At 36.5% G+C, this 15,810-nt stretch overlaps 3 protein-coding genes across 3 annotated transcripts; 2 read left to right on the top strand and 1 right to left on the bottom strand.

Moving 5' to 3' along the window:
* Positions 1-382: 382 nt before the first annotated feature.
* LOC143635721 (short-chain dehydrogenase reductase 2a-like) lies at positions 383-2,405 on the bottom strand. The gene is made up of 2 exons (XM_077103479.1): positions 2,260-2,405; positions 383-1,225 (listed from the first exon to the last, which is right to left on the bottom strand). Exons 1-2 carry the CDS (start codon positions 2,340-2,342, stop codon positions 388-390), a joined length of 921 nt encoding a protein of 306 aa, XP_076959594.1. The 5' UTR covers positions 2,343-2,405; the 3' UTR covers positions 383-387.
* A 215-nt stretch (positions 2,406-2,620) lies between these two features.
* Positions 2,621-5,989, top strand: LOC143635765 (solute carrier family 40 member 2-like). Its single transcript, XM_077103516.1, has 9 exons — positions 2,621-2,643; positions 2,741-2,891; positions 3,156-3,352; positions 3,850-4,326; positions 5,060-5,231; positions 5,327-5,464; positions 5,542-5,652; positions 5,751-5,813; positions 5,924-5,989. Exons 1-9 carry the CDS (start codon positions 2,621-2,623, stop codon positions 5,987-5,989), a joined length of 1,398 nt encoding a protein of 465 aa, XP_076959631.1.
* Positions 5,990-10,757: 4,768 nt separating this feature from the next.
* On the top strand, positions 10,758-11,318 carry LOC143635764 (uncharacterized). The gene is made up of 2 exons (XM_077103515.1): positions 10,758-11,079; positions 11,137-11,318. Exons 1-2 carry the CDS (start codon positions 10,758-10,760, stop codon positions 11,316-11,318), a joined length of 504 nt encoding a protein of 167 aa, XP_076959630.1.
* Positions 11,319-15,810: the final 4,492 nt, after the last annotated feature.

Below are 15,810 nucleotides of genomic sequence, written 5' to 3'. Positions count from 1 at the left end.
TGTTTTTTATTGTTCGGATACCCAACGGATGTGCTGAAATCCGTGGGTATACCCGATACCCACTCAATAGGCAATTACCTGACAAATACCCAACGAGGTTGGGACAAACTTTAATAATCGGGTATGAATTTGGAAATGTCTAAACCTATTCCAAACACGACCCATTACGTCCATCCCTAATTGGTATGACTCTTATTAATGCTTCAGAAGAAAAAACTGTAAATGAACTGAAAATGACTATAAAAAAAAGACATATCTGTCTATCTAAAATGGATTGTTATAATAGAAGAAAGTTTAGATTTTTTTATTTATTAATTTTTTTTTTCATATGCGTAACCATGCCGCTAAGTTTACAATCAGAACTTATTCGATATATCTTGATCTTTATTACAAGTTAACACAGTTTCTAGTCGTTGTAACCGCGCCATCTACAACAAGGTTATGACCACTCACGTATCTAGACTCGTCACTTGCAAGATAAAGAGCTGCTTCCGCTATGTCCTTAACGCTTAAGGTAGTGCCCTTCAAGTTACCCAATCCACTCACAAACTTCTCCATTTTTTCAATTTGTTTCTTGTTTGGTGTTCTGAAACTTAAATCTTCATCTTCATCTTCATCTCCGTCTTCATCTTCGTTTCTCCAAGCATTCACGAGCATAGATGTTGCTACCCCGAATGGCGAAATACAGTTGACTCTAATTCCGTATTTTCCCAGTTCACAAGCAACATTCTTTGTAAGCCCGACGATTGCGTGCTTCGAGGCAGTATACGCGTGTGGGCCCAATCCACCCATGACACTTGCAACACTGGCAGTTGAGATGATGCATCCGGTCTTGTTAGGAATCATAACCCTAGCTGCGTGTTTCATCCCTAGGGCAACTCCTCTCACATTCACACTCATTACTTTATCGAACTCATCAACATTGAAATCAACAATGCTTTTGTGTTTGGACTGGTTTCCAAGCACTCCAGCATTGTTGAGCATGATATCGACTCGACCATAACGAGATAAGGTCGAGTCGATTAGGCTTTGAACTTCGGTTTCCAAGCTAATGTCACAATGAACATATGTTACAAAAGGAGACAATGAACCAGCAAGTGTGAGTCCGGCTTGGTCGTTGATATCGGCTATGACTACTTTAGCACCATGTTTGGCAAACAACCTCACGGTGGCTGAACCAATCCCTCCCGCACCACCGGTGACAATTGCAATCTTTCCCTCTAACCTATAAGCAAGTCACATGTGTGATGCATGTAAAAAATAAATAATTCCAAAAGTCGTTGGTTAGGGCATGCTATTAATTTCAATTATTGTGTGATGCACGTAAAAATAATAATTATTCCCAAGTTTAAGGATCTATAAAGATTTTATTAGATCATTTCCATTGGGAGGGGGGCACGCGTCTCAACACAGCATTGTCTGTGTGACCAGCCATTTCTCTCTTCTTCTCTGTACGCACCTTTAAGGGTTTTAAAAACTTTATGTGATGAAGATGTGTTAAAAAAAACTAGAGTGAAATATCATATGCATCAATTTTTTGGACCACTGGAGGGGCATGCGTTAAATGTTAACATTAATGTGACCGGCCATCTCTCTCCTCTTCTCTACACGCGCCCTCTAAGGGCTTTAAAGACAAAGACTTTATGTGATGGAGATGCGTTAAAAAAAACTAGAGTGAAATATCATATGCATCAATTTTGTGGACCCACTGGAGGGGCACGCGTTAAATGCTAACATGGCCCATGTGACCGGCCATCTCTCTCCTCTTCTCTACACGCGCCCTCTAAGGGCTTTAAAGACAAAGACTTTATGTGATGGAGATGCGTTAAAAAAAACTAGAGTGAAATATCATATGCATCAATTTTGTGGACCCACTGGAGGGGCACGCGTTAAATGCTAACATTGCCCATGTGACCGGCCATCTCTCTCCTCTTCTCTACACGCGCCCTCTAAGAGCTTTAAAGACAAAGACTTTATGTGATAGAGATGTGTTACAAAAACTAGCTAGAGGTAAATTTCATATGCATAATTTTTTATACCCAATCCAAATTTTGAATGGTTAAGGAGCGACATGCGTCTTTAAGTCAGCATTGCCTGTGTGACCGGTCATCTCTCCTCTTCTTTGCACATGCCTCTAAGGGCTTAATTTAAAGACTTTGTGTGATAGAGATGTTTAAAAAACACACCCACTAGAGTGAAATTTCATATGCATCAGTTTTTTGTACCCAATTCAAAATTTGAATGGTTAAGGACGCCTACCTTCGATAGAATATAGGATTGATTTCTGTTTCTTGGGCATGGATCCCTTGGAAGGATTTTTCAGGCATAACTTCAGCAGGCATTGTCAAATAACCACACCAAAGAACGCCTATTAAAAAATCTATATATATATATATATATATATATAGAGAGAGAGAGAGAGAGAGAGTTATATATATGAGAGAAGAAACAAGGAAGAATTTATAGAGATGGGTGGGGTTTGGTTATTGGCATGTTGCCAAAAAGTCTGCTTGTCATAGGAAAAAAACCCTCACCCACACACACATGCCAAGTTGCATTTGTTTTTTTTTATGGAGAGCATAGTTTTATTATTATCAATGGGACTAACTTTGCATTAAATATGGGTTCAGATTACGGATTATTGTGATTAAATTTAGTTAATAACTTATGTTTAACTTTGCATTTAACTAATATGATTGATATATATGAGTAACATATTTTTATGAGTTTAAATATATAGGACATGGGAGTTTTCAGTCGGGTTGTATATGATAAATGTTTGGCCGGATTCTTTGCTTATGGCTGCAGCCTATGGGGTGGTTGAGTCAGCAACAACCACCATATTCGGTCCCTTAGTAGGCCAATGGATTGACAACTCCACATATCCAAAGGTTTGATCTTTCTCGTACGTGCTTATTTAATTTAGGGTTGTTCATATAGTGATCAATCATGACATGCCTATTTAATTAAATGGTAAAATCAAATAAAAATAATTAGTTCACATAATAAATGGAAACTACTTAATCTCTAAATTAAGTTTTTTTCCATTTGCTGTTAAAATTCTTCATGTTTATTTGGGCCAGATGTAATCTTTGTTCATATGGTCATGCATAAGTTCATGTAAGTCATGGTCATGAACGTATGATATTTGATAGGTTCTACGTGTTTGGCTGCTAACACAAAACCTCTCATTCATTGTTTCTGGAGTCACGGTGGTCGGGCTTTTAATCTCTCCGGACTTGCGTCTCACCAATGCCACTAAATTTTTTTTGCTTGTTGTGCTGACCAATCTCTCTGGAGCTGTAGCAGTTCTTTCAACTCTTGCAGGGACCATCTTGATTGAAAGAGAATGGTAAATTTGTTATCTAGTCGGTTTAACTTCATAGATTGATTTAATTTGTTAAACATGTATGAACATTTTACTACTGTTCTAATCTAGAAATATATCAACAGTTAGATTTTGTGTTTGACCTCAAAGTCGATTTTTCTTTTTCTAAGCCGTAGAGCTTATTTGAAGTAACTAGCTTGACTGTTGAGGTCAAATTGTGCATCCCATCCAAACCATCATAGATTGATCTTCTTCTGTAAACATCTAGAAAAACTTGATAGCTGCCCATCAATGACTTATTTTGTGTTTGACTTCCAAAGTCAATGGATTATGGGCTCTAAAGCATAATTCTAGCGCCTGCAAACATTCATAGGTTAATCTTATCATTTAGACATCTACAAAGTTTGATGACTACCATAATGTAGATATTCACCATTCGTTTATGACCTCAAAAGTTAAACTGTTTGGCTTATGACCTTAAAAGTCAAAACTAGAGTGACATATATTTCAAACTATGACAGGGTGGTTGTAATATCAGAAGGCCATTCATCAAACTTGCTAACAAAGTTAAACTCCAGAATCCGAAGAATCGATCTTATAAGCAATTTGTTCGCTCCTGTCGTAACAGGATTCATCATCAGTTTTGTGTCAATGAAAGCATCAGCTGTCAGTTTAGCAATCTGGAACATACTCTCGGTTTTCTTGTCATATTGGTTCCTAAACTCTGTATACGAAGGGATCCCATCTCTACAAGAAAGAAGCCGAAAACAAGGACCAGATTATCAAGAACATGCCCCTTCTAGTTCCGAGGAACAAACTAACCAACATCATGAGACATTAACAGCAACTGGCAATGTTCCTTCAGATCATTTTATGGTTAGAAAGTGTGTTGAAAGGGTGTCGGGAAGTCCGTTTATACATGCTTGGCGAGTGTATCTTCAACAAGATGTTGTTCTGGCGGGATTATCTTTAGCCTTACTCTATTTTACTGTCCTCAGGTGCGGTTTGATCTTCGGTTTCATGTTCTTTGGTCATCATTATAAGTAGTTAGCATGTTAAGTGTTCATAAAAAGTATAGTTCTTATGGTAGTAATATAATTTTCTTAACAAAGCAATTTAGTAGGTCTTAAGCAATACTGATACACTTCTGCTTACTTTGGCCTTTTAGTTAAATAATGTGAGTTGACCAATTTGACCAATATACGTTAACGGGTCAAAATTGCCACGCTATAAAATAGTATAACATTATCTTTACAGTTTTTTTCTTTTCTTTAAGGTGAATAGCAAAATACAAGATGGTTTAAAAACTTAAATACTTTTTTGCTGCTAGATTTAGTTAGTTGTTTACTTATTTTTAAGCATGGAAAGTTGGGCAGGTTCGGGTGACCCTCAAAATGCGTTCCGCGCAAAATGAGTCTGGGTCAAAATGGATTGTTTTGAATAAGAATAAATTTGGGTTGGGTAAATACCGGTTCTTAGCAAAATGAGTTCGTGTCAAAACGGGCTGTTTTATAAAAGAATCCATTTGGTTCGGGTCAATATCAGTTTTGAGCAAAACAAGTTGAGGTCAAAACAGGCGGTTTTAAAAATGAATACGGGATCTGAGCAAATGAGTGCGGGTTAAAACAGGTTGTTTCGAAAAGAGTCAATTTGGCTGGGGTTAAAATGGGTTCTGGCCAACAGACGCAGTTATTACATTTTAGTTATAAAACTAACTTATTCTTTTGATAGTCTTGGAACTTTGATGACTGCAACATTAGAATGGGACGGAATACCGGCATACATTATTGGAACGGGAAGAGGAATAACCGCGATAATTGGTATCTCGGCCACGTTTTTGTATCCTTTCATGGAGACTCGAATATCAACCCTTAGAACCGGACTCTGGGCAGTCTGGTCACAGGTACACTAACTGTTCATAATTGATAACAAGGGAGTTTTGACTAGGTAATCTTGTTCATTAAAGATTTATTATTATGTTGTTTACTTTATATGCAGTGGACTTGCCTCTTGATCTGTGTTGGGACAATATGGGTCAAGAACAACATAACATCAGCTTATAAGCTGATGTCGGGAGTGGCGGTGTCACATCTGGGGCTATGGGTGTTTGATCTGTCCGTCATTCAACAAATGCAGGTGATACGAAAGCCCGAAAATTGTTGAAAAAGATTCTAGATTTCTGTTTTCTGTTGTTAGATTCAATTATGAAACAGGATCAAGTGCCCGAATCTGATAGAGCCGTCGTTGGAGGCGTTCAAAACTCGGTCCAGTCTTTTTGGGACCTCATGACATACATCATGGGATTGATCATCTCCAACCCTCAGGTGATCTTTATGACCATATTACATCATCAAACTGAGTAAACCAAAAAAAAAAAAAAAAACTGAGTCAATATATTTATTTATTTATTTTGTGTTGTTAGGATTTCTGGAAGTTGTTCTTGGTTTCGTTCGGGTTGGTGACGACAGCGGCGGTTATGTATAGTGTACATATTTATCGAGTTCGGAAACACCTCTTTCACTTTGAGAAGTTGATTAACTATGTTTCATAATTATGTGTAGAGTTTCATAGCTTGTAATATATATTCCAATGTAGAAACAGGAGAAAAGAGATGTTTCAGTTTCAAGTAAGGATGATGCATTTGTAAACAGGACAAATTGAAGGGGTAAGTCACCATGGAAAAAGCATGCTTTCAAAGGGGACATAATACATAGAAAAGAAAAACTAAGTCGACTTATGACCAGCACGTTGAACCACTCACACGAGTTGCAGCGTATTATACATAGAAACGATGTAAGCAATTTAATACTCTTAAATTTCTCTTCCTGTGGCCTTTCTTGCAGACCGATCTGGTAAACAAAAATGAACGAGAGAATGTTCACGTTCATTTTCGTTTAGTTTAACCAATCAAATGAATGAACACAGACAATAAAAGATGCAGAATTTCCTCGCTCTTTAAAAAATGAACGTATTCGTTGATATCCTAAATGAACAAAATTTAAAGGCTAAAAGAACATGCTAAAATCAAATCGATAAGCCGATGGGCCTAGAGTCTAAAGAAATAAGATGATATTTTTTTAGAATTAGACCAAGATGGTGATGAGCCGAACCCCATTCTAACTCGAACCTGTTCCGACTCGAAACTCGTCCCAACCTGACCCAAAATTTGTTTGTTCCTGCCCGGAACTGTCCGACCCAAACCCCGTTCCGATCCGTTCAACCAATATCCAAATGTTATGAATGAAAATAATGTATTGGGCTTCATGTTGGCTATAAATAAATAATTTTATGGTTCTACTTGAATGTTGGCTTCAAATTGGCTTTGACCAACATTCAAGTAATGTGAACATACATAAAAACAAAGAATTCAGCATGTTAGGTAGAAGTATATATTTATGCATGTTAGGCCTATATTTTAACATATATGTCATCAAACAATTATCCGTTGGGTTCATTGTTTGGCAATACACATTAAATGAATTTTACACTTAAGTGGCTTGAATAACTTCCTGTTGGTTCGATCATTCAGATTATCAAAGCTAATAATGGCTTTAAACTTATTTATCGTACAATGGCCAAAATTAATCAATGGGATAACCAAATAATTTAAGCATAAATGAAAACTCAAAGTAAGATTAATACTATATACAAAAAAAATATATACACATATATTATGCAAGTTCATGTGAATTAAACAATTTTCCTTAAGCCCATAAAGTAACTGCGCGTAGGTTATTATCCATGGGAATGACACAGTGAACATTTAATTCACTTTGGGCCGCACATGTTAGATATCACAAAATCTAATGTACCGTGAACGAAGTTTTGGGCTCATAACAAAGTTTAGGTAGCGTTTGATATGCAGGAATGACAGTAGGAATGGAATGATTCATTACGTGGGAATGAAAAAAGTGATGTTTGGTTACTCAATGGAATTGAATCATCCATTACACATGGAATCTCATTCCATCAAAAACATTCCTTCCCACTCCCCTTCTTTTTTTTTCATTCCATTCCTCCCTCACCCTACTTTCTCAACAACACTACCACCTAACAACCACCACCACCATTGGCACCACCACCAACTCCGCCGACACTGTGACAATCCTCGATTTCGGGTCAAATTGTATTTATTTTGTATTTGTTTTTATGTTGTAAACCGACCCGATTTATAATTAGAACATTTCAAATATATAAAATATTGGATTTTATGTTACTAAAACATTCCCGCTTGTCTAATTTGAAAAACCCCTTTTACGGATTCGAAAACGGACTTAAAACGCTCAAGATACATTAAAAACGAACTTCCGGACGCGAACTGACGTGCTGACCAGCAGCAGATCAGCAGCAGACCAGTGGCCCATTTTTTTATTTTTTATTTTTTTTGTTGTTTTGTGACTTGTCTTGACCCCTCTTGCATGCAAACCTTGATATCACACCCCATGCTTGACCCTTTCAACCCACTCTATATATACACCCCTATCCCCTTCATTAATCCTTGACATTCATCTCTTTCTCTTTCAATTCTCAAGCATTCAAATGTGTTCTTCATATTTTTTTTGGCAGTTTGACTTTCCAAAGTCAAACTGACCATAGTCTTACATTATAATCAACTTGTTAACACTTATTTATACTTGAAGATTGTTATACAACATATATATAATAGCACCCTTTGTACCTTCGGTGGGCATTTCTCCGGTCTCGGTCGGTTAAGTGTCCGGCCCATAAGACAAAGCTACATGGAGGACTCGTAGTAGTCCTTGATTATATATATTTTCCGCATCTAACTATCAAACTAGTTATACTAGTTTAACTTCTGCTCATCTTAGTTTTATTTTACATTTTGAGTTCCATGGTTATGGGTTTGTAGAGACTAGCCTCGGTTATTCCGTAAATAGCTCCAAACCGGAAGCCGAACTCTTGTTTACTAGTTTGTTTAAATAGTTGTATAAACATGTTTTATGTAAGATTTGAGTTTCTAAAATCATTTTAATTAGTTCCATGGTTATGGGTTTGTAGAATCTAACCTCGGTCTTATCCCGAAACAAGATCCGAACCGGAAATCGAATTTTCGTTTAAAGACTTTGTTGTTGACTTTTTGTATGTAAAACTTTTGTATTATTATTTATAAATTATTTTACAAGTTCTATGATGTTTGGACATGTGGTAACCATTCTTGGCCTTATTCCAAGATAAAAAACCGAACCAAACCGAACTACACCAAGTTTACTCGCTTAAGACACACAAGTGTGTTTTTAACCATTAAAGCTTATATATTTCTTTAAAAATACTTTATAAACTGATTTTAATTATTTTCACAAAGTACTCGGAATGTTGAATCCAACTTGATCCTATAACAAAGTTTGGACCGACTAAACCGAACACTCGATTAACGGACGCTGTTAGTTCTAAAACAATAGAACTACATACTTGGTTAAGTCTCTTTAAGATTTTATTGAGTTATCTCATACATTTATTATTTTGGGAAAGTTGACTTTGGGTTTGGTCAAGTCACCAAGACCCGAACACTCGTTAAAACCCGTGTTAGTATCTATATTATAAAGGGACTTGTTTTCTTGCATTTTTACCCACCTTATTACTTAACATAGGTTGAGTAAAATTAAGGGCTAGATACTTTAACCCGGTTTCGAGCAAACTTACATTTTTAAAGGACTATTATTATAATTTCTTAAATATTTACATTTTAAACCTTAAACTTTAAATTGTTTATATTTCTTAACATTTATTTTCATTTATAGACTTCCAAGACAACTTTTCTAATACAAGACTTCTTCTCCTTTAGGCTTCGTTCGTTAAACTCATCGTTCCGGTTAATCTCCAAATCAACAAATCTTTCAAGTTTATTACTTGAATGTGAGTACTTTCATCCCCCGTTTTCACTCTTTTATATTTTGGGGGTGACATTGCAAACTTATTCAAATCCAAATGATTTATACTTGAGTCTTAAACCACAAACTTTATTGTATACTTCACTTAAATAAATGCTCGATTTGGTGATTATATGCTTATATGCTTAAGTGCTAATGTGTTTACCGCTTTTGGATGGTTGATTCATAAATCCGAGTATATCTGGCATCCCCTTATAGAAAGGTGTCGTTAATGTATTCTTATTAACGATTTCATACAAAATCCGAGTATATTTGGCATCCCCTTATAGAAAGGTGTCGTTAATGTATTCTTATTAACGATTTCATTTATCTAAATTGTTGCTATTATTTGTTGTTTTGTATACAAGTTGTGGAATTTCATATTATATATCTATTGTTCAAAAACTATGAAATTGCTCACCAACCTTTGGGTTGACAAAATCTATTTATGCAATGTTACAGGTTTGACTTTAGGTTGACTCGAGGACTTGAAGAAAAAAAAACCGTTATCGAGACTATTAGGATATTAGCAAAACGAACAATATATTATTTACTATGATTTGAATTCGGTTATTGTATGAACAAGTTATGTGACTCTTTGTGTTTTTATGAATTTAAATGAGTTGATTAAATATTGTCACTTAATAGTGTCGTGTACGATGAACAATCGGTTGCGCCCCGACGTTTCGGTCATGGTCGGGGTGTGACAGACACCGCCGCCGCCGCCGCCGCAACCGCCACCACCATTTTCGTGCTGGAGCTATCACCGTCGCCATTGTAGGTTTTTTTTTTTTAGATATCAAACAATAAAAATTAATAATTGATGTCATTCCTATAAGTTAACCAAACAAGACAAATGAATGGTAATGATCCATTTCATTCCCTTGTCCATTCCATTCCTTCTCCCATTCCATTCCCCCTTCATTCCATTATCTCCAACCAAACATAGCCTTACTGTGGCAATCAATGAAATAAAATAAAGCCACTGCAATGCCAAAATTTATTAACCATTTAAATAAGGAAAATTCTTAAAATAGCCAATTTTAGAGAGAAAGTCTCCAAAATAGCCCATTTTTCCTTAAAATATTTTAGAATTTGGACTGACAAGACGCTTTAGGAAAAAATAAAAACAAAGATGGAGGAGGCCAAATTTCGAAAGAAAGTCAGGTAGGAGACGAGATTTCGGGAAATAATGAAGGTAAAGTCCAAATTATTTTGTAATCTTGGAGCAAAAGTTCAGATTTTTCCAAATCTATTTTATTCAAAAAACCGTCTTGAGAGACTGTTTTTTTATGTTTCCTACATTTCCCGTCCATATTTTCAAATTCTTGAAAAATATATTTTTTACGATTATACCTCTGAACCACCACCAACACCACCTTGAACCACCACCATCACCGACGCCGTCGGCCCCACCCCATCACCACCACCGTCACTACCACCATAGCCTCCTCCACCACCGCTGCACCCATCACCGCTGCACCATAGCCGTCGTCGCCCCCCACCCCATCACCAACTGGTCAGAGTCACCGGCACCGGAGATGTTTTCTTTCCATGAAGAAACCACATCTTACGACACTGAACTTAACCCGATATTCGACCCCACTTACAACAACCATTCGAATATTATCCCACCTGCCGGAAACTTCTTCACACCGTCGCCGGAGTTTCACAACCCTTTCTCCGCTTTACCATACTCGGCTACTTTTAACCAAGAGCAATATTTTCCGGTGGAACTGCCGCCGCTTCCGGTACCGGAACCGGTGACGTGGCATGGTGTTGGTGGTTGGTATGGCGGTGATGGTGGTTGTGTTGGGTTGCCAGAATGGTACGGTCAGGTTGAACTGATGAAAAAAGATGAAGGTAATAATAATAATAATAATAATAATAATAATAATAATAATAATAATAATAATAAAGGTGGCGGGAACGGGAGCTTGTCGGCGCAGAGTATGGCGGCAAGAGTGCGGCAGCGGAGGATTAGTGAGAAGGCACAGGAGCTCGGAAAGCTGGTTCCCGGCGGCCATAAAATGAACACGGCGGAGATGTTTCAACAAACCCATCACGGTGATGGTGGTGGTGGGTTATTGAAGGAGGTTTAGGAGGGAGGCGACGGCGGAGATCCATGAACTGGTGGTGGCGGTTGACGGTGGTGGTGATGGGGTGGGTCCGACGGCGTCGGTGATGGTGGTGGTTCAGGGGTATAATTGTCAAAATTATATTTTTTCAAGAATTTGAAAATATGGACGGGAAATGTAGGAAACATAAAAAAATAGTCTCTCAAGACAGTTTTTTGAAAAAAAAAATTTTGAAAAAATCTGAACTTTTGCTCTAAGATTACAAAAAATTTGGACTTAACTTCATTATTTCCCGAAATATCGTCTCATATCTGACTTTCTTTCGAAATTTGGCCTGCTCCCTCTTTATTTTTATCTTTTTCCAATGCGTCTTGACAGTCCAAATTCTAAAAAAATTTGAATAAAAAAGGGCTATTTTGAGAATTCTCTCTAAAAAAGACTATTTTGAGAATCTTCTTTTTAAATAATCTAATATATGAGGCCAATTATTCTCTAAGACTGTCCTCACTCCACATGGGCTTTAAAGGGGGCTTTAAAGCCCCAGACACTATTGAGGGGCATTGAGGGGTAGATATATGCCATAGATGTTGGGCGGTAGTATGAAGACCGACGGTAAAGGGGCATTATGGGTGGGCCATCATGCTTCTCTCTCTCATACATATATATGTGCATATATATTGTGGCGGTAAATGGGCTTTAGACAATAGCATGACGTTATCAATAAAGGCTTCAAAGCTCTGTTTTTTACGTGGCGGTGACGTGAAGAGTCTTTGAAGCCTCTCCATGGTGAACAGCTTAAATAATACAAAGCAATTGGTAAATTAAGTCAAAATATTAATCATGATGTACTCAATTAATTTTTCTTAATGAAAACGAGGCGTCACCTTAGATATATATACTCGAATTTGTTAGGACTTCAATTGCAAGAAACAAAAATCTAGCATTCTCAAGTTATCGTTTAGCAAAACAGATCATGAGCATGAGACATATTTCATACAGAAATTAATTTAGTGTCAAATATAATGCTTCTAAGATGGAGGGCTTGCATATACCAAAAATAAACTCATACAAAACCTTATTTTTTCACGGTTGTCCAAAACAAATAAGAACTTTCTACATGTATACATGAATGTTCAATTCATCAGTTTGGATAAGGGACGTCACAAATTGATGGAACTTGGAAAAATATCTTTGTGATAAACATTCTAATCCATTAATATTTTTATAATCAGAACAAATCTGTTTTTTATTATTTTATTTTATTATTTGTTTTGCATATTTCGACGATCGCAAATCACAAAAACTGATTGAACAAACACATGGCTTTACATCGATTTAGATGATTGAATCGATATAATCAGCATGGCTCTAATATCCCATGTTGATTATATCATTAGAACATGAGTAATATCAATAACCACTAATAAACTCAATCATGAACATAAGATAAATAAATTATTAATCATATTTACTTGTAGTCTTGTAAGGATGGTTATTTTTTAAAAGGATGAAGCCATGATCCTGGTCTTTCTTACTTCCCTTAGGATGTCTTAGATTGATGCAAATCAAGTGTATGAAAGAATCATGTGGTGTTTATAAACACTCATAAAAGATATCAAAGGGCAAGAGTTTCTAAGCCTTTTTATATTATGCAGTTATATCCATCACATAATTGTCAATTTAATTAGACGTCCACATTTATCATGAGATATATTTCAACATCCCGTTCATACCAAATGGACAGCTCGATGCTTTTCCATGCATTTGCTCATTGTATAGTGGCGACCGGTATAGGACATTTAGATCTTTGTTCGACCCAACGGGACCAAAAATGCATGCCATATCCATAAATCCCGCGAGGCAACCGCTTCAAGGGCTACCGTTGAGTACTGATGAACTCCTCACATGAATTGGTCTCGCCATTCTTTTGGATAATTCCGCCAAGGCCAATGCTAATAGTGCTTCCTATCATCCTCAGAAATCCATGTAGTCTGTCATGCGCCTCGTATGAAAGTTCTACGTCATGACTTGTTGGTTTACGCATGTACACTTTTCCGTATAAATGAATTATAGCGGCACAAAGGTATTGTAAAACGTCGCATGATGTTCTTTCCGACATAGCTAGCACCTCGACGTATGTGTCGGCAACATTCCCATATGCTAGCTGCCGAATAGCAGACTTGCACTTTTGAATGCCTGAAAATCCTGGTTTCCTCAAAGGATCATTACGTTGCTGAAAATAATCAAAGTTTGCGTCTAAATCGGCAACAATATGTAAGAATAATGGCCTCGACGTCTGAACCTTCTCATGAAAATCCCGGTTTCCTCATAGAATCCTTAACTGCTTGTATCCAGCTTCGCGCTCTGTCTATATAACCTCTTTTTTTTATTCAGTTGACGAATTGTCGCTTGTCCGACTAAACTAACAAATTTGACGATCGTTCGTTTGTCATCATAGAAATCTGAGCTACACAAAAGAATACTAAAAATATCCATTTTTGATCATCTGAGTAGAGAATTTTTGTAGATAGAGTAGAGATTTTGGTGTAAAGAATGAGTAATTTAGTTGGTTTAAATATAGATAAGTTATTTAATTAATATTGGGAAAACCCCCAAAATAGTCTAGTTTGACCTACATTTTTCAGAAATAGCCTATGTTCTCAAAAAATCCCCAAAATGGCCTAAAAATCTCGTAGGATTCGACGGAGACAAGAACTGATCCATCGAATAAGTATAGCCTATCAGATGCTAATACATATTCAAATTTTCCGATGGATCCGACGTTTTTTAAGTTATCCGAGGGATTCGTGTTCTAGGCGACGTAATAATAAACAGTCGGACCCGGCAGTTCAGTTCATGCTTCCGTCGTATCCGACTGTTTTATTTGTTTGTCGAACCCTAGATTTTCAATTCGAGGGTTTTTGATTTTGAGATACAGAGTGAAATTGAACAATATGGTTGTGTTCTCCTCGAAAAACTAAGTGATTTACAATTTGCTTGATTTTGTGGAGAAATAAAAAAGATAGAGATGAAGGTTTATGGTTTGAGAGGTAGAAGATGAATCCGTCGGACCCATTAAAAATTCCGTCGGATACATTAATACATTGACACATGGCGCGATTTAAGGTCCATAAATTCTGTCGGATTAGTTATTGTTTCCGTCGGATCCGACGGGATTTTTACGCCATTTTGGATATTTTTTAGAACATGGGTTATTTCTCGAAATTTTGGGTCAAACCAGGCTATTTTAGAGATTTTACCAATATATATATTTTTTAAGGGATATGTTATTCACACACCCTTTGGTTATCCACATACCCTACATACGATCGTATAGGGGCTATACGATCGTATGGAAGCCCACTTGAAAGGGTGTGTGGATAAGTCAAAGGGTATGTGGACAACTGGAGCCTTTTTTAATTCAAATGGTCATATGACCGTTAAAAGTGAACGTTGAAGGATGGATGAATTAGGGTGGGGTGGGGTGGGGTGCGGCTTCTACAAGCTGGCTCGGTGACAATTTTTTTGGACACCAAGGGGGGTTTGGGATGGTGTTCCCACTCATCCCACGCGTCATCGTTTTCCTCCTGTCTCCATTACCACCATCCTTAAACGTCGACCACCCTTAAAACGACGTGACTTTTGTCACCATTGCATTTTAAATGACGGTTACATTTCAGTTAATAATATTGAAGCGATCGGTGTGAACTTATCCGATCCAAAGGAGATTAAAAGGGTGTATTGGATTGGATACACGTGTAGATGCAACCTTTTGAATATGACTTCTTTTGTTTTTACAATATATATAACTAGGTTATAAACCCGTATACCACACGGGTTCAGGTAAAAAAAATTAATCTTAAAATCATTAATTATGTTTTACATGCATTGGCAAATGCACATTATCAAATAACATAATCGAATAAATAAAAGCCGTTTGATAACGTGGAGAAAAAAAATTATCATGAATTTACCACATGCAGTTAATTCTTTCTATAACACCCCAAACAATTTTCAAGTATTTATAGTATTCGTGCTAATCACATAATTGGATTAATTTTGATAAGCCCAATTTTTGTTAACACCAAATACGAGTAATTTTTACTTTCTAAGCCTAAATACATCCATATCTTTACTACTACTCTATTTTGAATTAAGATTAAGCAAACATTACAATATTATTCAAGGACAACTTTGAAGCATTCAAAATGATCCATTTCATGCATTGTTCCTAGGTAAGTATATTACAATATTATTTCAAGGACAACTTTGAAGCATTCAAAATTATCCATTTCATGCATGATTCCTAGGTAAGTATACTTGTTGCATCGGTTAGCATGATTAATTCTTAATATTTTTTACTAAGTGTAAATGGCAATCTAATAAAACATAAAACATTAATACTTAAAAAGGTAAAAAGCACGAGCTTTCATGCCAAAAACATTCACTCATACATGTTCACATACATTCCAGAACATAAATTGTGATGAAGAAATAAAGAACAATTAATAAGAAA

Source organism: Bidens hawaiensis, unplaced genomic scaffold, assembly GCF_021521415.1.
Source record: "Bidens hawaiensis isolate Kalapana, Puna unplaced genomic scaffold, B.hawaiensis_p1.1 tig00007678_1, whole genome shotgun sequence".
NCBI classification, from domain to species: Eukaryota; Viridiplantae; Streptophyta; class Magnoliopsida; order Asterales; family Asteraceae; genus Bidens; species Bidens hawaiensis.
Note: the sequence above shows the minus strand (reverse complement) of the source record. Positions and strands in the feature narration are given on the sequence as shown.